Source organism: Parasteatoda tepidariorum, chromosome 5, assembly GCF_043381705.1.
Source record: "Parasteatoda tepidariorum isolate YZ-2023 chromosome 5, CAS_Ptep_4.0, whole genome shotgun sequence".
In the NCBI taxonomy this organism is placed as follows: domain Eukaryota; kingdom Metazoa; phylum Arthropoda; class Arachnida; order Araneae; family Theridiidae; genus Parasteatoda; species Parasteatoda tepidariorum.
The window spans coordinates 36,199,351-36,218,223 of NC_092208.1; the positions used below are offsets into that span (position 1 = coordinate 36,199,351).

At 30.9% G+C, this 18,873-nt stretch overlaps 1 protein-coding gene across 1 annotated transcript in view; it reads right to left on the reverse strand.

Moving 5' to 3' along the window:
* LOC107447884 (uncharacterized) overlaps window positions 1-18,873 on the reverse strand; it is an 86,903-nt gene that overhangs the window by 17,781 nt on the left and 50,249 nt on the right. Inside the window, exons 15-21 of the mRNA XM_071181291.1 lie at window positions 17,291-17,566; window positions 14,107-14,242; window positions 13,382-13,515; window positions 7,946-8,073; window positions 5,758-5,921; window positions 4,124-4,222; window positions 1,614-1,725 (exon numbers count right to left, since the gene is read on the reverse strand). Coding sequence (XP_071037392.1) covers window positions 1,614-1,725; window positions 4,124-4,222; window positions 5,758-5,921; window positions 7,946-8,073; window positions 13,382-13,515; window positions 14,107-14,242; window positions 17,291-17,566 — 1,049 coding nt within the window. The remainder of the gene's footprint in view (window positions 1-1,613; window positions 1,726-4,123; window positions 4,223-5,757; window positions 5,922-7,945; window positions 8,074-13,381; window positions 13,516-14,106; window positions 14,243-17,290; window positions 17,567-18,873) is intronic.

Consider the following 18,873-nt stretch of genomic DNA (forward strand, 5'->3'; position numbering starts at 1 on the left):
GATTATTTATTTTCAGCTGTTACAATCGTCCCTTTACTTACTGTTACAATTGTCCCCAAGACGCCATTTCAGCTTCATTTGTTAAAAACAATGCTAGTTAATTAACAAAACAAATGTTTTTTATTGAAATGTTAATTAAGGTGTCCCCTTACATATTCGGTTAATAATTTTTATTTGTTTAAACAAAATTACTTTGTTACAATATAATATTCTAATACCAAAAAAAGTACTTACGTAGCGGGAAATATCTTTTGTGATGTAACTCTTTCAAAAGTACATAAAAATGTTTGCCAGCATGGGTGTACATGTAGATTTATTAAATACACCTTGTGCGCCACCTAGGAACCAAATCTAGAACCCGACACTCGAAATTTTTGCTCTGTTACAATCATACCCTGTTACAATTGACCCCACTCTCCCCTACTATTAATTTCAGTAGCGCAGAAATGAAATAATATCCCAAAAATGGATGTTGTTTTTTCATACGAATTTTGGAAACTGCACAAGAAATGTTTTCCTCTATGCAGCTACTCAAAAAAATGTGCCAAATCGATGCAATGGGCCATATCGATAGCCAGTTTTATAGTATCTTATTGGCCGATCAAAAAATGCAATTTAAATCTGTTTATTGGTTTTCTGTTTATCTGTTTATTGTTAAAATGCAATTTAAATCTGTTTATTGCGCAGATTTGTCAGTCCTACAAAAGAGTAACGCATCTCAGACAAAAGTTTCTGATGATTTCGTCTGATTCGCAGCAAATATAGTACTAAAATTTTAACTTACGGAACAAACATTTAAACTCTGGATTTTAATCTGCACCGACCGTACACTGAGCTCTTTATTGTTGTTAGACAACTAATTATTGACGGTGATTTTCTAAAGAATCTCTATTTATTGGTTGATGTAAGAAAATGATTAATTAATCAATAATCGAAGTAAACTAACATCACGTTGAAAAATCACAAACAATAATTTCCCAAATAACTTAACAGTTCGTTATATTCAACTTAAAATGCTACTAAGTGCTAGTAATTCACTGCGGAGACGGAGGAAAACGTCTATTATTGACATCAATGATTCTTAATTAATTTAGATAATATATGCTCATTGAAATAAGTTAAAAGACAAGATTAATGGAATAAAGGTTCTTATTTGCTTAGTGGAACCGTAAAATGATTACTGTGAAAAATGATTCATGTTGATAAATATATCTTAATATAATCATATGAAAAAGATAACATAAAATGACTTTTTAAAATTCTTAACTCATTTTACAACCGGATAAAAAACTTTTTTTCATAAAGTTGAGTTTTAAAGTTTTAAATTTTTTAAACGATAAAGAAAATACCAAATGTGCAAATTTATCATGATTGTCTTTGTAACTTTAGCTACCTGGTTTTAATCTTATTAGTTAAAGTGAATTCTACTAAAATATATACATATTTTACAATCAACTCATTTTTCCTTAAGAGGTTTAAAATTGATAAAGTAACAAGTTACTAATAAGTAACGGTTCAAAGGTCAATATGCTAATTCTACGTTGTCAAAATAATTGTAATAGAATGCATAAGAAAGATAATAAAAATAGTTTAAATTCTAGTTTTTTACTCACTAAGGAATTCCATAGGACAGAAGATGCTTTCCATTGAATACGGTCTGAACTCAGAATGTAGACACTCAAATACGTTTAAGCTAATATTTAATTGGCATTCATTATAGCAGTCCTGAAACACAAAAAAACATGATTGAAATTCATTAAATTTAGTGTGTTGTAAAGCTATTCTCTAAGCATATTTGTTTAATAGAAGGAGATAGATTATCTCACTAAATGCCTTTAAATTAAAGATAGATATCAATACAGCCAAACTTATTTAAATTTACAACTCCTAAACAATTTCAGACAAATTCCCATAAAAAAAAACTGCCATTCCGGATCATATTGTTAAAGAGATGAAATTTCTTGTCGTCCGAGGATGGTTTCATGAAAAATTAATTGAACACTCTATTTCGTACGGGGAGAGTAAAGAAGAAAATAATTAGTGTATCAGGTCTGAACAATACTACAAAATCATGCACAAAAACTGAAAGGCATATGACGAGTCAAATAATAAAGCTAATAATTTATTTGTCTATTTTTTATTATTTGTTGCTCTTCGTACTGGATTTACGTTTTTAAATTAAGCAAAACATATTTTATACACTTCATTTCATCAGAATAATGATCAGCGGTTTTGAGGACTTAGCATCATGATAGCCATGTTTTAAGGCTACACAACCACACAGAAAATTAACTAAAATTATATCGCCGAAATATTCTACTACCGTCCAAACTTTTCTCTCGATTATTCCAAAAAGTAAAGTAAGACAACGAAAAACAATAACATAAAATATCAAATATAATAGTAGCAAATCATAAAGTGAAACAATATTATGATGAACGTTAGATGATATTACTTTGTATAGAATCTAACGTTGAGAAAAAAGCAAATTTTTCTCTTTCCTCGCATTTCTCATCAATTCGAAATTTCTCTTATTTTCTGATGTTATTCAATGTTATCTGAAACTAGAATAACTATGAATAGAATAAATATGTTGATTCAGATAACTTTAGGAATACTAATTTGGAGATGTATTCCACCTATTCTACCACTTTTGTGCTAATCATCGAGTTTATCTTATTTAGCGAATAAGAAATCATTTATATGCATGAAATCTGTAGCCTTGCATAATTTCACCCCAAATGAGTAATTATGTACCACCGTAAAACTGTCGTTCAAAGATATTGTCTATGGTATCGAGTACCTAAATTTACATTTGCTTTTACTACAATTACTAGACTTACATAAATTTACATTTAAAATTCCGACGTGAATCTAACCTTGACTAGTCGGAAAACATCACACAAACCCACTGTTACTATCTCTTCATTGCATGATCTCTACTCCAAGCTAATCACTGGCAACAGCAAGTTACCATGTGTGGAAAAGATCTGACAGGCCTGCAAGTATATAGACTAGCATTTGGACTCGGTGTATCTTGAAGCTATGGTACCAGTGGTTTACAACTTCTGAGCAACTTCTGAACTTCTCAACAACATTATAAACCTAAAAGTTTCCAAATTGCGAGAAATCCTTGAAATTGGTAATGAAAGCCTCAAAAGTGAAAAAACTCTGCTTATAAATACGTTCAGCTTCTGCTTAAATGCTAATTCTTCGTTTTAATGATAATTGTAGATATATTCCTACGAATTACTATAATAATATATAAGAACAATCCTGTAGTTAGCAGATGTATAGATAGATCTTTTGTTCCATAAGCATTATATTTTTTACTTTAGTGTCCTAGCTATCCTTTAGATAAATTGACACGTCTGCTGTTTATTTCAACTTAAAATTTGATTAGAATTTTTCTTGAATACAGAATTCATGTTTCGACAATTTTCTGTGAAGGAAATCTTTTCATTTCCCAGTTGTAGGATGTTCATTATGTGGCAGCTTATAAGCCACGGCGGTATAAATCAGGAAACTGGAGAAAAGTTACGTTATTCGCGTTTTTCTTAACGCATAGCATTACTGGTATGCTTAAAAATAATACATATTTTTTTATTTATTTCCCTTTTTAAATTAATATCCAATAAAATTAACATAGGAATCTAAAGCATGTCGATTGTGTAATTTTAAGTAATTATGGTTGATGTTGACTGATTAACGCTTACAGTAAATGGCGAGAAGCATGGAAAAATTTATATAATTCCTGTTTTTTAAGCGCATTGATGAATCAGTAGTTATTGAATTAAAAAGGATACGTTATTGTATTCCGCTTTTTTAAACCATAAAATAGGCATAAGGAGCTATAGTATGACGATTGCACAATTTTAAGTGGTATTGAACAAAAATGTGCAAATCTTCCAGTCTTTTTAAGTTTTAAGTATCATTAATCATTCCAATTTGAGTATTCTTATGTCAATTTTCTTCCTTTTACATAAAGCTTTTTTTTCTACACTATAACGTTTTAAAAATAACTATAGCGTAAACAATTACGCAAATCACTATAGCGTTTTTTCCTTCCACTCTAATATATATGGCAAAATGAGAAGAGAAAAACTCTAGCTATCCTTCTTACTTCATTATTTAACGGACCCTTGCCTCCTCTTTCTTTCCATCTAGATAAGTAATCAATGCAATTTGTGTCATAAGGATACGGAAGTAGCTTCCTCACCACCTGTAAATAGAATAAGTTATTTGATTAAGAAAAATAAAACCATTTTAAATTCAATAAATCGTTGAATGGGATTAAGATTACTGTCTCTGGCTCCACCTTTGTCTCTCGCTATAAGTACAAGAAATTGCGTAGCATTTTAAAGTATTTATAAACCCTATCTTTTGAAATAAATTACAAAATTTAATGTAAAATGACCGAATTGTTCTAAAATATAGCAATTTTAAAGTTTGAAAATTAAGAGTTGATGCTCCAGATCCACGTGGCCAGTTCGCCAGAATGATATGAGTTGTAACGAGTGAAGACGCCGAGCCCGAACGAAGCATGCAGTGAGTGGATCCAAGACACAAGGCCCCGAGTTAAGCAAAAGGAAAGCACCACGATGCTTTCATGCTCCATGAGCTCAGGAAGCCTGCCCATACCAAACACTGATTCCAAGGTCACAGGGCTGCATTACCGATCTGTCTGCAGCTGATGACCAAACCCGGGTCAACCACAGAGTAGCAGCCACCAGTCAAGCAGCCCTCTGGATGAAAGGCCTTTAACCAGCTTTGAAAAAATGCATGTTTTTGATTGGAGCAACATATTGGAGAATGCCAAGATTGGCTTATAATCACTATTGGATTCCAGAAACAGTTTAGTTCTAATACGTTTCAATTTTCATTATTTCTATTATTAGTTGGAATGACTGACAGGACATCTTCAAGGCACTATGGTTAATTTTCAAGCGTGATCCAAACTTCTTGTTTGTTTCATGGCAGTTAACACATTTGATCTTCTGTCTGAAAGTCTCTGCATGGCGTCCGGTCTCGTAACAATTGAAGCAGATTTCAGCACTCAGACAGTCTATCGCCGTATTCTCTAAGCGATTACATCGATAGCAGCTCAGTGCTCTTGGGCACTCTGATGTTGTGGCTTCAACAGCCAAAGTTTAGTTTTGCTCTTGTAGTGATTTCCATAAATCCCTTCCCTCGAGTCTCACGAACCCAGTGGACTCCTTTTTGCGTTTTGATTGGGAAAGAAATCTCGAATTTTTCTTTTCTAATATCTTTTTTACTTTCTCTCCAGAGGTAATCAAGGCTTAGTTTAGTTACGGGAACACCTACAAAAATGGAAGCGGCATTTAAAGTTCTTGAGATTTTTAAATCTTTCAAGAAATACGTACATGATTATTTTAAAACTTTAGAAGTGTTTAGATTGTGCGATTTCTCTTACTTATCAATAAATTTTAAATCTTTCAAAAGTTTGAGAGACCAACAATTAATCACAAACGAAATTAAGTATTTTTTTTAGCACATTATGACTGAAAATGCAGCAATAAACATGTAATTTGGATCGATTCCTTTAATTGTTATTTAAAATAATTGTAAAAAAATTTTTCTTGAACTTAGATTATTATATTAGTTCATTTTATTGCTCTATATCACGGTATAAATAAATACCGATTAAAAGTAGCTTGTTTTTTCGCAGTGCGAAGAGTATATATTTATCTAAATAATGGCATAAAAGTACGACTTTTAAAGTTTAAATATAATTACCTTCTTTAAATGAAAAGTATGTCGTTGTGTTTTCAGAGATAAAGTAAAGCCTTTCATGTGAGGATTGACAATGTGGTACGGATTGTGAAACGATATCAACCCTTCTGGAGGATGATGAAGATATAAATATTCACTTTCATCAATTGAAATATTGAGAATTATGGCTGAAATAATTGAGAAAAATATAATAAACTTTGCACATTTATTTTTTAAAACACAACTTATCCAACTAAGTGAACTACAGCACAGAGAGTTTAATATAAATTTTGACTGTTAAATGATATCTTTTTTCATTATCTTTTTCTTTGTTTCTTTCTTTTTGAAGTTATATTTCTTATGCGACGTCTAACAAGGTTGCGTTAAACGTTTAACGCTAAATTTTTATTGGCCGGGAAATCACGTGGTAGGATCCAGTCTTCCCTCATTCATTTCCATATTGTTTTGGTTCTCACTAGCATAAAAATAATAAAAGTCATAAAAGTATTGTTTTTCTATAAATATTTTTTTAGTTTGATTAGATACACATATAATTTAACAGGGTAGTATTTTTTATTTTCAAATTTAGTGGATAACAATTGTAAAAAATGAGTGAAAACAATCCCACGGACAATGCGAAGGATTTAAGGTTATGTCAAGGTACGTCTCTTGTGAATATCAATTGATTGTTAGGATTCACACGCATTATTGTTAGGATTCACACTGATTATGACGCATTCACATACATAATTAATACCAATACATTTTCCAGGGCGAGATGATGAGGCAACCACAAGCACTTCCACTAATTCAAGAGGTCCACGAGGGAAAAATGCACAATATTACCGTGATTACAGAGCACGGAAGCGAGCGGAGCAGGTAAAAGAATCGTTGAATAGAATTAGTGATCCTTCTACGACTGCTTATTCTTCTACAATTAACGTCGCAGGTTGCGAAGTTTAACTTCTTCCACGCGGAGGGACTCCACGCACTATTTTCTTTAGTTGACTTTTTTATTTCGTTTCTTTTTACTACGCAAAAACTATTTCTCACTTTAAATAATCTGACATATTGGATAGATACTTGGGGCTGCAATAAAATTGTTTTTAATGCGCAGATTGTTCTCCAATTTAATATTCCTTTATACATTTTTAAGATTCGAGTAAAAGCAAAGGAAATTGATGTCCAATAAAATTTGTTTGTTATTATTAATAAGAAATATCAAGGTAAAGAGAAAGAAGGTAAATGTTTACCAACTCTTATCAATCTTTCATGGCTGTTCCCCATTGTTCACTGCCATTATTTATGAAAACATCTGAACCGCAATTTCTAATACTAATGTAACATTTTCGGGGAAGTAGAAAAACCAAAATATATATTGAAAACTACAAATCACATTAAAATTGCACTTTTTAAGCACTGTATAATATTTTTAAAATATTATTTTACTTTAAGAAAATTATCTTATATTAAGAATAATCGTTTATTTCACGAAAACTATAAAGCCAACAGTTGTAAAGCGTTAAAATCACAACCGATTTTTTAAAAACTAACATTATTTCATGTAAAAGAAAAAGAAAATAGTCTTTAATATAAATATCAGACTACTTAAAAATTAGGGCATCTAGATAATTAGTTTTTTATTAAAAATTAGTACTGCAGAGTCTTCTTATGAGGTATTCGAATTTTCCTTAAGATTATTTACCTAAAAAATATAGGCTTAGAAAAATCAGTTATTTCACAGCCGTTTTTCAGAATTTTAATTTCCGTCATTTTTTTTTCTTTTTGCCTAAATTTTCTTATTTTTATCTTAAATTTTTCTTTAAAAAATACAAGTTAGACTTTAAAGACATTTAAACTACATCTTCAAATTAACTAATTTATTTTAGGGTTTTGTTTTGAAAAAAAAACTACAGATTTCCTAAAAAGTTTTTTGATTGCTTTTTTTAGATTTTCTGAAGAATATTTTGTCTGGGAATACAGGCTGTATGATTTCATAATATTCTATTTAAAAGACATATTCTCTAACGTGAGATAATCTTATTTAATTTAGAATAATTAATTTCCAATTACTGATTAAGTTATTTTTCAGCTTCAAAGAGAAAATTTGTAATTCATAATTAAAAGTCTTTACTATGCTAAGTAGGAAACAATTTTAAGATGTTCGGTAAGCAAAGTTTCATGATACAGGAAATAAAAATGTATAACTTACTTCCACTTGAAGTCACTACATTTGGCTTTGCATTTGGTCTTCCAAAAACAGTATTTAAAGTATAACAGCCACTCAAAACACCAGATTCAGCTTGTGAGGGAACACTTGACTTTTTGAAGTATGAAAAGCTGTGAAGAAAAAGTAAAATCATTGAAATTTGAAATTAAATGCTTATAACATATTACTTTTAATATGTCTTGAAATGTATATAATACATTCCAGAATATATGCACAATCAAAATTTGCAAAATTTTCTACGTAAAATAATTAAAAATGATTTTTTTTCGTTGATTGAATTTTTTTTCTTAAAATTTGACTCATCCAATTATAACGTATAAAGCATTTCTCGGGTAGTATATTATAGTGCGGGAAGTGCCATGGTTTAGCTGTTATTTCAATGAACAGCCCAATACCGAAACAGGTGTTTAGGTTACCTTACTGTTTTGAGATTTTCGAGCTCTATTCGATTTTTACTGTCAAAAATGGCTCTAGATTCCTGTTAATTTAACAACTTAATGCATGGGTGACATGTTTACGACGATTATCTGGAATTTAAGTTATTCACTGTCATTCGTCTGTCTGATCTCCTAACTTTTACCCTTTAGGGAGGGGGAAAGCAATTGAAACTCGATTCCTGTTTGAGAGTCATTTCAAAATTAAGGAGTAACTTCTGTAAAAATTGAATAGTTTTTCATAGGAACTGTTCAAGTACTTGTTGTCTAGTATGCCATCACGCTTCGAGAAAACCATACCCCAAATTTGACTCATTGTACACTTAAGTAATGGAAGAACAAATGCAACTTTTCAGTCCTGTTTGAGAGTCATTTCAAAATTAAGGAGTAACTTCTGTAAAAAGTGGATAGTTTTTCATAGGAACTGTTCAAGTACTTGTTGTCTAGTATGCCATCACGCTTTGAGAAAACCTTACCCCAAATTCGACTTATTGTACACTTTAGTAATGGAAGAACAAATGCAACTTTTCAGTCCTGTTTGGGCGTCATTTCGAAGCTAAAGAGTAACTTGCTGTAGAAAATGGGATGTTCGCAGAAACTACTCAAGTACTTGTTGTCTAGTATGTCATTCCGCTTTCAGAGAATCCTTCTCCGAATTAGAATCATTATTACTTTAGTATCAAAAAGTAGATTTTAAGTCAAACCTGCACAGTAAAACTTATTGATACTCAACAGTGACTTAGGGGAGACCTAATTACAATCTATAACTTTTACCCTTTTTAAGCCGGCGCTTCAATAACCCCTTTAAAATAATTAGCGATCGACACGGCGTTTTCAACATTGTTTCGATGTTAGTTGTTACTCGCTTCTTCTCTCACCTTACCAATAATAAAATTCTGCTGATAAAAATTAAGTAGGATGAAAACAAGTTTGTTCAGAACTTTAATTTTCTGAAAGAAGCAAGCTCAAGTATAAGTACTGAGATATTTCAACGAAGACCACACCCGCGCACTTGGACCATCATGTAATAAATATTCTTTCTTGAAATTCACTTCTCCTTTCGTTTTCCCCCCAGAGGGAGCAAAAATGGCGTCATAGCACAGTATTTTCTTCTCATGATTGTTTCTTCAAATAGAGGGGTGCAACTCCCCCTCCCCCACACACACTTTGCTATTTGGGGGCGGGGGATTGAATATTGACGAATTCTAATGGGCCTCCGATAATAACGGTTTAATTCTTTTTCAACAACGAACAACCGGCGTTCTTTCGCTGTACTTGATCTATCCTGCCTACGGAAATGAAGACCAATTTGTTGGCTTCTCTTGATGACCTTATCATTCAAATCATCTTTCCTACATCGAGATGAGAATGTAAAAGAAATCACTGACTAAAACAAAATTTGCTTCTGTGCAAATTTGTCCTGGACTCATGGTTTGTTTTGGTTTCTTTCTGGAATATTCTGAAGTGTTATAATTTTTATATTTGTCCGATAGTTTTTTTAAAAAACAAACTGCTCGAATAATTATTTAATAAAAATGTGAGTTGTTGTTAAATAACGTTGATGAATTACTATTTCGATCAATATGGCAAAAACATAATATGTATACATCTAAGGATTCCTTTCACTGAAATGTGCCTTAACTAATATTATAACATAATTTAGTCAATGATAAATTTTCAAAAAATGTCCATCAACCATAATCCTTATTTACTGACTACTAAAATTTATTTAATCACTAATTTATATAATAATTTATTACCCCTTTATTATTATGGCACACATTTGAATGGTAAATACAGTATGCAAAAAAAGTGAATATTTTTATTGAATACTATATATGAGGCTACGATATCAGACACAAAAACATATTTTAGCTAATTAAACATAACTCCCCCCCCCCACGAATTTTTGATCCGCAAAATATCGGAGACAGTCGCAAATCAGATAAATCAAGGCTGAAAGTTCTAATTCCCTTTTGTAAATCTTACAATTTGCGCACTTCACAATATCTCCCAAACTAAAGAAGCAAATCAAAAATATTTTTGCACTCAATTAGAAAACTTGCTTATCCGAAGATAATATCATATGAAATTTATAATTGCTGGTAAATGTAATGTGAGAAATGTTTACACAAATTTAACCTAAGCAAATTTAAGTGGTAAAATTTTAAATTTTAAAATAATCTGTCCTGACAAATCTAGAGCTCTTAAAGTTTTAAAATACGTACGACATCCTTGAGAATCCTGGAAACCGACATCCTAAGTCATTTTATGAAATTAGGTAATTTTACACAGATTACATGCATGACGCAGCAGCATTTTAAGATAGTTGGTATACTCATTTAAGTAATTTAATACAAGTCTTAATTGTCAGCCACATTAGCTATATTAAATTTAGTAAATTAAAAAAGAAATCAATTTTGTGAAAGGTTCAGAGTAACGTCGGGCAGATCCAGAAAATGTAAAGACCATGAAAGGCTTAAATCAATCTGAAACCAAAACACAATTGTGTAATTTATTAGGCTTATTGATAATATAGTCAAAATTTTTTATAATATTACATCTCTTAGCCGAGGTAACAAACAAAAGTGTGAGAGAGCACTTGATTGGATTTATTGTATAAAGTGCCATTCTCCTTGTCTTTGATGACTTTTTCTTATGCAGTGTTAGAAAGAAAGCGTGTCAAAGGCCTTTACCTGTTAGAAAAGCTTTTAGCACATTCTGTATTTTTATATTACATTTACAATACGCTTGAAATAGATGCTTTGATTAGGGATTTTAAACTCTCTCGTTGTTTCATATGTTGTGATATGATATCCCATATGTTGTGATGTGATATTCCCTCCTTATGTTGTGGTATAATGCCTTGAAATATCAATGAAAGGATGATAAAAAAATTGAGCATCAGTACTTAAAAATACGCTGATTAGAACCAAAGAGTTATTAAAGAGTTATCTTTTCGAAGTATTTATTTCGATTTCCTTGCTATAAATATATTTTTTAATGAAAGTTTGTTGCGAAATGTCCATAAATTTTTTAGAAATTTGACATAAAGGGCAAATTTTCATATTTCTGCTACTCTTTCTTCTCTCTTGATTCTCTCTCTCAAGTCAAAAAGAATGCGCCCTTTAAGGGACACAAATTAATATTTAAGCAGTTCAAAAAAAGTAAAAGGCGATAGCGTTCCCGCAACATTGGACAAAAAAAAATCCTAGCTTTTCAGGATTTTATTTCATCCTTTGCTTGTTCTGATCTTAACAATTACATGGTACAGCAAGTATTTTTTTTAAAATTAGAATATTAATTTCTTGCAGATAAATTGTTGAAAATATTGAATGCGTCACTATTTTACTGATTTTTGCTTAGAACACAACCAAAAATCCACAATTTAGCTTGATGACTTTACGTATATATACTGCACTTAACAAATTACAAGGGAAAAAAATTTTCTGATTGACAATGGAATCACTGCCTATTTTGGCGACTATTTTTGTGATCTAAGAAGCGTTGGGATATTTTTGCGAAAAAATTTATCTGAAGTTTCAACGATCTAGAAAAAAAACAAAACGAGACATTCCAGATTACACTAGAAGCTTGTTGACTTTTCTTCTTCAAAAACAGTAAATAATGAACAATTTTGAATTTTGATATATAAATCAATCAATTTTTTTTCCTCCAAAAAGCAAAAAAAAAAAATTTAAGTTGTAGTGCACTTATTATTGGTCAAGGTTCAGAAAAATACATTTTTTTTTATCCGTACATAATATCTAACCTCCAATACAGTTCCAGATTGTATTTTGTTACTGTGATTTAAGGGTTATTCCTAAAAAAAAAATCTATTGTTCTTATTAATTTTACTTTTCCTATAAAGATTTTTTTAACATTTAAAGTCTTCCAATTTCTCATTTCAAAAAAATTAAATTCATTATCATAAATAAAGATAGAAAAAGAAGAATGACATATGTACATTATTCAAAAAAATGATGGTTAGATTACCATCATCCGTTGCATTTTGAGGATTACTAAGTTTTGACGAATAAATTGTTTGGGAAATCGATCCCACCCCCTAAAGTTAGGACACAGTGAAGATGCGTTGTGTTTGTAAAAATTATTTCTTATCAGGATAAGCTTTGATAGAAAACTTTCTTGATCTTCAAACGAAAAATGTTAAATGCAGTGCGTTTATAAAATCCCGGACCCATTTTGATGTTCAATAACTCATAAAATAATAAAGATAGATTAAAATTAATAACATAAATGGTTAGATGGAATCAAAAAGTTTCATGACCCTTGTCAATGAACTTCCACGTGTGCCCCCTTCGTCGCACGGAGAATATCAAGTCGATGGTCAATTTCACGCCAGGTGGCAGCAAGCATGTCGGCATCCACAGAGGCTATTGCGGTTTTAATTCTGGCGTTTAGGTCATAAATGTTCGACACGATCCTCCTGTAAACATATAAGATTGCGTAGCAATTTTTGGGGGTTGGCAAGCGTTAGAGAGCAGCCCACTAGTACGTACATAAAAGACCCAGAAAAGTAAGAAGGGCTTAGAAAGGAAGTTTAAAACAAAATTATAGTATCACTATGGCCAGTTTCAACCAGTTATTTCAAAATGAACGGGACTATTATGAAACATTAGTATCTGAAAATCAGTTTCAATAGTGAGTTTTATTACTTATTTATCTTATATTACATGAGAACTAAATGCTGCTGGAGATTGAGTATCAATCATAGTCATTGTGATGAAAATTTAAAAACTTCATCAAGAAACGAGATTTAAACAGGTGCACCGGCTCTCAAATTCTTAAAGCACGAACAACCATGCACACAGAAAATTTCCAGATTTAGTAGATGTGAAGATGTATGAAAAGAAAATTTTAAGGACTTTAATAAGAAACATCCAGAATCTATCATACGAACTTTAAACTACAATGCCTGAAACTAGTTTCGTGTTTTGTTGTTACAACGCAACATAAAACTTACTCACAATCCTCGGGATGTTTTCCACGCTCCACGAAAGAACAGCTACGTATTACATCATTTAAATCTTGAACATACTCTAGGCGTTCATCGGGTGAAAATGAAGCTATATCACCATAGGTATCAAAAGGAAGAACCTATAAAGTAAATGATTTTCAGTATGGAATGAAATATAACCCAGGTTTTATTCATGATCTGAAAACTAACAATCGCACGTACGATATATATATACTTANTGTGTGCATGTGTGGGTGGGTTTACAAATAAAGCAGGGGGAAATAAAAATATTATTATTTCACTGTTGTATTTAAATTAAATTATTAATAAATAATACGTTTTAACAAAAAGTTTGGAAGTGAATAATAAAAAAGGCAGAAAAAGGTTTTGAAAAAATTATCCTATTTTGATGAATTTTTCTTAGTTTAAAACTACAGGTTCCCTGCAAATCACTTTCCCAGTTTCTGAGGTTTTAAAAGTTCTCACTTCCGACTAGAAAATTTACTGGTTAAACTAATGTACCACCACTTTTAAATCAAATTAATACCATTTAATTATCAAAATTAATTTTATTAAATTAATTATATTAAATTAATGAAAATAAACAAATTAATTATCGCCACAATAACATGGCTTGAGTGATACATAAAAGTCGAGAGAGAAAGCATCTGCAATGGTCTCATGTAATGCTGCTGTAGAATTTAATGAAAACAGAATTTATAAATACAAACCTTTCTATCTTTAAAAGTGCCATTTTCACAATAACGCTGTGGTAAACAACCACAGACATTTTCAGGAAGATGATCTTGTTCAGATAATGGTGAGCACCAGATAGGATTCATCTCACATATCTTCGTTATATTTGTTCTGCAAAATTGAATGCCATTGAGAGTTTCATAATTTTTCTCTAATACATTTGAAAATGAAGATACAGGTAAAAAATATCACAGATTAGTGAAAAGTAAGTACTCAGTTCTAATTTAAGTGACAATCTATTGAATAAATTAGCTTCAAAGATTAAAAGATTCTCTACTCAATTACCGTGCAGACATTTTATGTATTATATTTGTTAAGGTATAACAAACAAATATTGTCCTATTGGAAAACTAAGATATTTAGATACTTATATCGAGAATGTTTAAATTTCTATAAGAAATTCCTCTTAAAATGCTTTTAATGACTGTCACTAAATCATACAATGTGCAATAAGCAAAATGTATTGCATATTACATGTTACGATATTCAGATAGTTTCACGGAGGTTGAATAAAATAATGGAGACACTTTTATACTAACTCATTTTTCCGTATTTCTCAAGAAATACTTACATGATTATTTTTAAGAACTTTATAAGTAAAGCCCGGATTTCGATGATCTAAAAAATCTCAACTAATGCCCTTAAAAAATGCTCTAAAATTGCGAAAATTGATCTAAAAATGCCTTATGACATGACTTAAATAAAGTAAAAATATTGAACTAAAACAATGTTTCACTCTTTAAAATTATTACGACTCATTTCAAGAAATATAAAGCAATGCAATACTTGTTCTACGTTCATGAAAGTCTGAAAAATATGTCTTATATCCTAAAATAACAAAAAAGGAAAATGCATTGACTCCAAAACACTTTCATTTCGTTTAGAAACTTTAATGAATATAACAACTTCAACCTCATAATATTACTAAATATCAGAATTAAATTGGATTATTGCATGTTTTTTGATATTTTGAAATGTAAAAGAACGTCTCTTGTCTGAAAGTAAATTTTTATACCTGGAGAAGCTTCTTTCAACGTCTACTGATTTTATTGGAGCGTACTTGAAAATGACGGTTTCACTTACTGACAAATTCTTCTTCAATTTGAAAAGATGTTGCTTCACCTGTTAATATCCTAGAGATTTTCTTCATTGTTTGGAAAGTCAGTGTTCTTCTCCAAGACTTTGCTTAATTTAGCTGCTACACTTTGTCCTATCTTTCCCCTTGCTTTTTGCAACACTCGATTTACTACGTCAATATAATTTATTGCATCGCAAAATTCCAATTCTTGTTTCTCCAAGCTTGTAATTGGAGAAGACACAATAGCAAAGTTAGATTTGATAAATACTAAGTTTCCTTCGATTTTATCAGAGGCCGACACGTTTCGCACTATCTTAATTGATGCAGCATCTTCTGAATCAAAACGACTGACGATAGACTTCACTATCTGAAAATTTTCACTGTAGTATAAGCATGCATCCAACCAGGTACCTCATCGGGTGATTACTAGTTTAGGGGGCAAAGCTAGACTAGGAGCAAATGTTTTGAAACATTCTTGGCGATACTGGATTTTCAGAAAAATCTTTTTCACATTTGACACCAGACTGTCTACATCAGAGTAATTTACACGGATCTCTTCGGCAACACGATTAAGTGCATGAACAAGACAAGTAATATAAACAAGTTTTGGATAAAATCCCTTAATTGACTTTCCAACTTTGACCATGTATGGTGCAGCATCAGACAGAAACAGAAGAACACCATTGTGTTGTACACCATTGTAATTCATGTCAATTACGCTGATTATCATATGAAACAACTGCAGAAAATATCGTAAACTTAGCTTAAACATTTTCATAGCAGCTAAATTATTTGACAAACGTTTACTTATTATAACGACAGAAATATTCACTGAAATTAAACAAACTTTTGAAAGTAATTTTTAATAAATAATAAAAGCGTAATTTGAAAAATCGTTTGAAATTGCGTAAGCAATGAGTGTTTGAAGTAATATTTTGATGCTATACATGCTCAAAAAATATTTAAAGAATTTTTTTTTCACAATTTTGTTCACACACAATTTTGTTTTTATTCACACTTATAAAAAAAGTCCGATTTGAATGCCTTAAAAATTTAAGTAGTTTCTATGATTTTTTAAACCCCGTATATCTAATTTTATGTTTAGAGGTAATGTAAAGTTAGAATTTATCTTGGATAAGAAGGTTGAGAATTCCGCTCAATCAAAATTACACTCAAAACACATTTAAAGCTATCACTAAGTCATGCAATGTGCAAAAAAACAAAATATATTGCACAACGCATTATACGATTTTCAGATAATTACATCTAATACATTATTGAGAAATAATACGAATTTACACTTTATCGTAATAGCAAGGTTAAAGAATTCCAAGAAATTCCGTTCAAAACGCACTCAAAGACTATCACTAAATCAACAGATATTGTATCGGCCGGTAAAAAGAAAGTTTCAAAGGTCGATAAGCAAACTACAGGAGTGATTAAAAAAACGAGAGATATTACACAAATTAGCAAACTACAAAGATATTTATTTTATTAATTATTTCAAAAGTTTTTCATCTCGGGTGTATTCGAAATCCAAGGAAGAGCTTTCCCTCTAGATTCAAGGCTAGCCTGCATGCGTTTTTCGTGATTATGTCATATGACAATTTTTCCTCTTATTGATGTTTTTCATTAGCCGATCACAGTGGTCTACTGGACGACGAGACCATTGAGTGTTAGTTCCAATCCTACCATGAATTAAATACATTCATGTTCGTATCCTAACATGAATGTGACTTTCTCTTCAAGTGTATTCTATGTCCTTTCTTCCGTGCGTGAAGTTGTATGACGTGGGTGACGCTAATCCACCGCCGTGGCTTAGCCACAGTTGCCCACTGGGTAATGATAAGGGAGTAGCAATTCTGGCACTTCCGAGGCCAATGGGAAGTAGACCCAAGGGCCAAACCATTAAAAAAGTGCCTTTCACTTCCCCTGTCAATTTGTCAGTTTTTAGGACGCCACGTGTTTAGTTAAGTAGGATTAAAGTAAATTTTTCTGCTACTCTCAACAGTTATATTGAAAATTGTAGAATAAACAAGTAGGTTTTGGTTATGAAAAATGCGCAGTTTTAACATACTTACCCATCATAATTACAAAAGGTGATGGAAGGTAATTCTGTTAGGTTACTGTTAGTTAAATGTATATCAACAACAGTTTCGTACTTCCAATAAAGTCGCAGGAATTCAGAAGATTGATAAAGGTATCCTACTATACAAGACAGAAAGACCAATGTAAGAACGCATTTCTTGATTTTACTCTCAGCCAGAAGAATTTGCGGAACGCCACTCAACATCGAATTCCGAAAAGTATTCGTCAAATAATTGGACCAAAATTTGTGTTTTTTCTTATTAACATTCCTGAAAGGAAATGGAATTAAAATATATGACTGCTACGACAAAAAAATATCAAGAATATAATCGGGACAAAGTACTAAAAAAATGGATTGCATAACTAGAAATTTTGCATAACTAGAGATAGTTATAAAATCTCAGATATTCAAAAGATATAAAAAGATAAGAGACAAAAAAAAAATAAGAGATAAAATAAAAACAATTATAGTCTAAAATACAAAGGAAATCTTAAAAACATCAGAATTCACTATATCAGTCTCATAGAGCAATAGATAATTATCGTTCGTTAGTTTCATCGTAAAATATATTGGTTTTAGATTGTTGAAATCTTTGCCCTTTTTAATGGCCTCATTAGAGGCTGCATTAGGCTTGAAACGATTTTATTTCCCCAAAAATACATTCTCTAGTGACTCATTAAGGGACTCATTACATGCATAATTTTACTCCTTCGTGTTAGCAAGAATATTTGAAAAGGTATATTAAATAATTAAAATTATCGAAGTATCTAATATGAAGATTGTAGACTGAGAAAGCACAATTGTTAATTGACTGTTGGTCTTTTAGCACTGTGCGTTCTATGTGAGCCGCGAATAGGAATTAACCTTCGCATTAGTGTTACAGGAATTATTTCGATATACTGGTTGCCAATATGAAAACTCTTTTCTTTGGATGTTTTGAAGGTTCAGCGTAAATAGGTCACTATATATGAATTTTTCTTCAGTATTCCCAAAATATTTTTTGCTAGTTGAAAAGAGTAAACCTTAATTTTATCTAGCATTTTGATATGGTGACGATAGTGGAAATAAAGTCTTTACAATGTTAATTTTTAGTGTCTCTTATATCTAATTGTAGGATAGAGTATGATGATGACTTTTTCTTTTTTTCACTTAATATTGAACGTAAAAATTACTATAAAGTGAAAAAAAAGCACAAACAGTTTTAAAATATTGAACAATCCCTTTTGGTGGTCAGATGCATATGAGATGATGAAATTAAAGACAATGCTGAAGACTATTTTTAAAACAGATTTTTTGCTTGAATTTTTAACTGTGACTTTTAAATTAGCTACTGCTCACAAAGCTTCCTTCTAACCTTCCTTATTTGTGTCTGTAATCATCTAAAATATTACTTTAATTCTTAAAACATTTCAAAGTATTAACAGCATTTTCTTTAAAAAAAACGCTTTTTCAAATAAAATTGAATAGTTAATTTAGAGAAAAAAATAATTATTTAAGCAATTTTGGGTACAATGATGACTTTTCATTTTTAAGATTCTCTTTATTAAGCGTTTTAAGCTACTTTGATAACATATT